The 6,408-nt window shown below is 45.9% G+C and overlaps 1 protein-coding gene across 1 annotated transcript in view; it reads left to right on the forward strand.

Moving 5' to 3' along the window:
* The window catches only part of LOC111967108 (ankyrin repeat and fibronectin type-III domain-containing protein 1-like), a 7,533-nt gene extending 1,334 nt beyond the window's left edge, over window positions 1–6,199 (forward strand). The window contains exons 2-14 of the mRNA XM_070444653.1: window positions 27–124; window positions 302–392; window positions 603–710; window positions 943–1,042; window positions 1,284–1,413; window positions 1,526–1,645; window positions 1,850–2,071; window positions 2,175–2,341; window positions 2,588–2,753; window positions 2,961–3,123; window positions 4,137–4,303; window positions 4,409–4,607; window positions 4,773–6,199. Coding sequence (XP_070300754.1) covers window positions 27–124; window positions 302–392; window positions 603–710; window positions 943–1,042; window positions 1,284–1,413; window positions 1,526–1,645; window positions 1,850–2,071; window positions 2,175–2,341; window positions 2,588–2,753; window positions 2,961–3,123; window positions 4,137–4,303; window positions 4,409–4,607; window positions 4,773–5,539 — 2,498 coding nt within the window. The 3' untranslated portion in view covers window positions 5,540–6,199. The remainder of the gene's footprint in view (window positions 1–26; window positions 125–301; window positions 393–602; window positions 711–942; window positions 1,043–1,283; window positions 1,414–1,525; window positions 1,646–1,849; window positions 2,072–2,174; window positions 2,342–2,587; window positions 2,754–2,960; window positions 3,124–4,136; window positions 4,304–4,408; window positions 4,608–4,772) is intronic.
* The last annotated feature ends 209 nt before the right edge of the window (window positions 6,200–6,408 follow it).

Here is a 6,408-nt window from a genome sequence, read left to right on the forward strand (position 1 = left end):
GTCTCTCTTCCTGTCACCTCCTACAGTGGAATGGAGCACCTCTGCCAACTTCAAGAGCATACTTGGCTCAGCCCAGGTGATCGACACTAAGACCCCAGTCCACAGCATCACAGGACTCACGACAGTAAGACACACACGACCCCGGTCACATCTCCTGAACCAGAACACCCTGAGGCTAGGAGGCACTCAACCTCAACTGTCTCAGTTACCTGCAGAAATGAACAACTACGATGTAAAGTTATTTGCCCTGGTCTGCCTGTTCGTAAGGTTAAGTCATGATGATAATGTATTGGTCTCTTAGGGAATGCACTACTTTGTGAGAGTGACCGCCTACAACGTGAAGGGATGGGGCCCGGCTCAGAGCTCCAGCCCAGTCAGTGCTACCCCCTCCAGTGAGTAAATGGAACTGCAGACAGACAAAAGAGCTTTCTGATATTCTATATTATCATCAATGCTCTGTGTAGACGTTRCCCCTAATCACAGATCAAGAATCAGCTCCCCAAATACCAACCTTCGCCATTTGAAGAAAACAGCTGACCTTGGATCATATGACTCCACAATGAATATCAGTGAACACTGGTGGCCTGTGTCTCCCTCTGCAGGCTGGAGGGAGTGTATGGGAGTGAAAACTCCAAGCAGGAACAAGGAGGCTCTAGCCAGGAGACTGTTGGAGCAAACCAGAGAGCCACACTACAAGGGATACTGTATAGGTAGTGTACTTCTTGAACCATAACGTAGATACAGCATCTCAGTTCYGCCTCTCATACAAGGGGAATGAATATACTATTCAAATGATTTGTGTAAGATAAACATCCGTATACATTCAATACCTGTATAATACATGAGAAAGTAAACAGTATCAGTCACTCAAAATAATACTCTGGCTCTTTCACATGGTCCTCCGTGTCTGAATGTCTCATTCCTTTGTCCTGTGGCCCATAGAGAGCTCCAAGCCCCAGAGCCCCAGTAAGCGCCTCTCTATGTCTCGCAGCCTGAAGCTGCTCTTCCAGTCAGCCACCAAGTTTGTCCGTCTCCTACAGAGGTGAGATAGCAATGCTCCTCACCCAACAACTCTGTATCTCTGCCACTAACATCTCCCATGGTTACATTTAGAGAAAGATCCCATGCTGTCTCTGTTCCCTCAGTACATCCCCTACTCTTCAAACAAGTGTTTCAGTCCCTTTCTGCCCTCCCTTTATTGCACCTATCTCTCTATTCATTTTTTTCTGTCTTCCCTCGTTAGGATGAACCTCATCTGTTCTTCCTCTTTGTCTCATTGTTAGGGGTGTATACCTGGCAACTGTGTTCTACAGAAAGGAAAACATCCTGGTCACAGCAGATGACCAGCTCCCATTGGTGGAGATCCAGTGCTGCTCCACCTCCATCTCTCAGGACTTCCTTTGGTTTGCCAAGGTTAGCTGTCAATCTAATTTAATACATTGGTAGGTATACCTGTGTGAAATATATGTTCCAAATTGACATAGTCTATTTTCTATCTTTCTATCCCTCTCTCTTTTTCTTACAGTTGTCCTGTGCGTGGCAACAGGTGCCCTGGCTCCAGCAGGCCCTCTCCTCCGCTCTCTCCTCCTCTTCATCACTACTTCAGAACAGGCACAATATCTTGCAGGCTGTAGCACAACTACAGGTGAAAAAAAGGATAATGTACACTGATAGGTCACTGTACATGGCCTTCTCATCAATAAAGCACCTAGCAAAGATGAAGAGACAACATTTTCTGTGAGCTTTCTCTTCCACTGCCTGTTTCTCGTTGACTTTCCTTTTCACTCTTTATTTTTATTMTAATATTTCATACTTTTCTCCCTCTCTCCTTCCCTGCCTCTCTCTGCAGTCCTCTCTGGGAACAGTAGACTTGGGCCAGGTGTACTATGAGCCTCTGAAGGACAAGCAGGGTAATGTCCTGCTGGTGACAGTGAAGGATTGTGCGGCCCACACAAAACCCCCGGACGTCCCTCTCCACTGGGTCCCCCTGGCCTGGCTGGAGAAGAACCGGAGCAGGACCCCTCTACTCCCAGAGCCTACTGCCATGGACACCCTCACAGAGCAGCTCAAGGTGACCCTTCCTGGCTGGGACACTGTGTGCTCGTGTTTATATACAGTAGTAAGGCTTCTTATTGTGCTAATACAACAATGCTTTTCTCTGTGTCCCTCACCAGGAGAAGCTGTCCTACCACAGACACAGTGTCCAGTGGGCCCAGTCTGGCCTGTACGTGGGCATCTTGAAGCTGTGCAGCACAGTGGAGCAGATCAGGGTTCTAGTGCCCCAGAGGCTGCCCAACCTGCTATGCCACGCCAGAGTACGCCACAATCCCCATGTGTCCCGGTAACACAGCTAACATACTACCACTGAGCTTACCACTGAGTTCAGTATGCACTACCACGTACAGACTGACTTTTAAACTGTTCTGACCTGGTATAGCTGATGATGAAATGGTATACTGTATAATACTTAGAATGACGTGTGTCCTCAGTGTTTGTCTAGTGTTTTTAAGGATTACTGACTGGTCAGATGAGATCATTGCTAAGGATAGTTCCTTGTGATGTGTCTTGGGCTGCATTTTTGTTTTAGCGATGAATGGGCGTGGTTACAAAGCCACAACATGTTAACAGCCAATGAGGACACAGAGAATGAGGATGAGACCTCGATGGACAGCTCTGGGCTGGGGGACTTTGTGAGGTCACTCAGGGCCGCTGTCACTCTCTTGTTGACAAAGCTCAACATCCCCCTCTACAGGGTAACCATGGTTTCACTTACTCTCCAACTCACATGCTTTTCAATCTCATTTAAATGATATACTGTATCATGTAATACACCTCTCTTACCTCCTCTTGTTTTCTCTCTCTATTCTTTTCTTTTTGCTTTTTCTCTCTCTCGATATTCTTCACCTCTTGTCCTCATCCTCTGATCATCACTTATTTCTCCCTGCTCTCCTCTCCTACAGGCATATCAGTATGGTGTGTACACTCGGGAGCTGCTGCAGTTTGGGGATAAGATGTCCATGCTGCTCCTGCTGCCCCCCAGTGAAGACTTCAGTTCTAGCTACTGGCCCYTRGTGGGCACCAAGGARCCAGGCCTCACAATGCCACTGCAGATMTTTGARCTGGGTATGTATTGGTGCCAGGGTTGGGTTTAAGTTTCAAGTATTTATTGTCAYGYGCACAAGTACAGTGAAATGCCTTTCTTGTTTGCTCTTTCCCAACAATGCAGTAATCAATATCAGTAGTACTATAAAAAAGTWATAAAAAGTRAAGTAGAACAAAAACACAKAAATAGAAATAAGAAGAATAYGAGAAAGTAAGTAAGCTATATACAGGATCAGTTCCAGGGTCAGTGMCAATACCTTATTTACAATGTGCAGGGATACTGGAGTGGGAGGGTTAGATATGTATAGGGGTAAGGTGACTAGGCATCGGGATATATGATAAACAGAGTAGCAGCAGTGTATTTGATGATTGTATGTGAGTGTGTGTGCRYGTGTGTAGAGTTAGTATGAATGTATGTGCGTGTTATGTGYGTGTGTGCTTGCCTTGCGGAAGTAGAGAGAACAGTCTATGGGGTGGCTGGAGTCTTTAACAMTTTTCTGGGCCTTCCTTTCACACCGCCTGATATAGAGGTCCTGGGTGGCAGGKAGCTCAGMCCCAGTGATGTYCTGGGCTGTCCACACCACCCTTTGTASTGCCATGTGATCGAKGTCAGTGCAGTTGCCRTACCAAGCAGTGATGCAGCCAGWCAWGATGCTCTCAATGGTGCAGYTGYAGAACDTTTTGATGATTTCAACCTCCTGAGGAGCAAGAGGCTCTGTCGTATCTTTTTCACGACTGTTTGTGTGTGTGTGGACCATTTTAAGTCCTTAGTGATTTGGACACCGGGGAACTTAAAGATCTCGACCTGCTACACTGCAGCCCTGTCTCGATGTGGATGAGGCCGTGCTCGCCCCCCGTTTCCTGTAGTCCACGATTAGCTCCTTGGTCTTATTGACGTTGAGGGAAAGGTTCATGGACAACATAGAGAATATAAGACGTGTCATGCCATTTATGTTTTTGCTCAGAGTAAACTGTCAGTGGTGGTGAGCTTAGATTTTTCTCTTTATTTTCTGTCTAATCCTCACGTCTCACAGTGCACTTCTGGACRTACGAGCAAGACTTCCTGTCTCAGTACTGTCAGGTCTGGGTTCGGTTGGAGCTGGACGCCCATCTGTCCCAGCAGGCTTTGCGAGAAGCTCTGGACACGAAGGAGGTGCAGGAGGCCAGAGACCGCCTTGGTCACATCACTCAGCTCTCACAGGTAGACTACCCATAGAGAGTAATGAAATAGATATCAAAGGRGGACAGTATGYKTGTATGAGAGGGAATGASCCCCCTTRCCTSTCTGTCCCTTTGCCCTGTTTAGAGTCTTGAGGTGGTGTGGCGTGAGGCCCGGTGGATCATGGATGTCCTGCAGTGTGTCCGCTCTAAACAGTGGGTGGGGGCGGTGCCTCTGGGCCTGGTCATGGGAGGAGACCCACCTGCCTGCCCAGACGATGAGGRGGATGACAGGCCTACCACCAGAGTCTGGCCCCAGCGCATACTCTCTCAAAAGAAAATATCAGGTGACTTGTTAATGTAGTAGATATAGTAAATTCATTATTCACTGTCTTTGATTGGAGCATTAGAAAGCAGGCAGGGGTGAGAAGTTTGATATTCAGTCACTTCCTTTGTCTGTTTGATGTAACTAACTCTCCTTTCTGTTGGCCCTCTCCTCTCACTGCCTCTAGAGAGCATTACCTGTACTGTTACAGACATTGGTGTCAGCAGTGGGATCTCTGAGCCAATATGTATCCCGGGGGTCCATGAAAAGGCTGTGGGTTTAATTGAGGGGGCTAGCAAAGGGGGGTACCCCGTGGACCTCAGTGCCCAACAGCCTGTTGTGGCGTTCAACAGCCTGKACCAGTCAGGRRTTGGATTYGACAGTGTGGCCCAATCAGAAGTGGKAKATCATRACATTATGGCMCAATCAGAAGTGGCAGATCATGACATTGTGAACCTGCCAGCTGCCTACAGTGGAGAACTGGAGTATCCTCACAGTTTTGTCAGTGATGTGATCCCGCCTCTACCAGATCTGGACATCATCTTCCCCACACTGAGTCTGATAGATGAAGAGAGGGAGGAGGACCCTGTACCTAGGAGGATGGATATGCTTGACAGTTTAAGTCTTGGAGTCGGTGAAAGCGAGGCTTTCTTTGGACTAAACTCTGACTTGATGAGTGGACCTAAGGGTTGCTCTCTCTCTGATGTGCATCATGATACGAACTCACTGACAGCAGGCCTTAGTTTAGGAGACAGAACCTGTGCAGATACACTGTTCTCAGGTCATTTAGATGGGCTGGCCACATCTGCCCCTCTTCCCATTGTGAGGACCACACCTGCCCAGAGATGTGATTTACCTACAGAGAATACTATGATACATGCTGGCAACAGGGGGAGCAGCATGCCAGCCAGGAGCCAGGTTGAGTGGGTGAACTCCTCTAACCAGGCATCCTGATGTATCCAGRWATTATTATAACTCAACGTTACACCAAAATACATTGTACTTAATCATCGTGCCTCTCGAAGAATTTGACAACCAATTCTCAACAAATTCTTAATATACTTTCAGTGCCTTTAAGCGAGTGTGGCAAACGGTGGGATATTCATGGTTGTTTTCTCATCACATTATCTTACTCTCTGTAGTTTTTCCAGTAGTGATATAAAGGGCCTGTCTCCAAGAGACCTGCTAGACATGCTCTGTGCTTCTGTACGCGAGATGTCTCCCTGTTGCAACTTGTATTAAACTGAATTGATTTATGATTGTCTATATCCAACAACTGCTATTCTCTTTTGTTCAATGTAAAATACTCTTTACCGTATTGTACTCTATTAACCTGTTGCACTTTTGTCCTTATAACACACAACTAGCTAGTCTACWGTAAAATCCGTTGAATGGTTTATCTTTATGAAATTACCAAATCAAATATTTTCAGCTGTATTTGTGTTGTTCCACATTATATTTCTAAGACAAAAGTTAGTTATCTTTTTTTACATTTTCCTTTTCAGAAATGTGTGTGTATTTGAGAAGGTTACACAGGCCAACTGGGTATTAAGGTGAAGATATGTGTGAGGATATCAATTCAAAATGCCAATATTAAAGATCCAATGCAGCCATTTTTATCTCAATATCAAATCATTTCTGGGTAACAATTAAGTACCTTACTGTGATTTTTTTTTTCAATTAAAATAGTCAAAAAAATAAACAAAAATAGCTTTTTAACGAAGAGSAATTTCTCAAGCAAGAATTTTGCTCGGACTGTCTGGGAGTGGTCTGAGTGGGAAGAGGAAAAAGGAAAATAAGATGTTATTGGCAGAGATGTTTGG

Source organism: Salvelinus sp. IW2-2015, linkage group LG8 (assembly GCF_002910315.2).
Source record: "Salvelinus sp. IW2-2015 linkage group LG8, ASM291031v2, whole genome shotgun sequence".
Lineage (NCBI taxonomy): Eukaryota > Metazoa > Chordata > Actinopteri > Salmoniformes > Salmonidae > Salvelinus > Salvelinus sp. IW2-2015.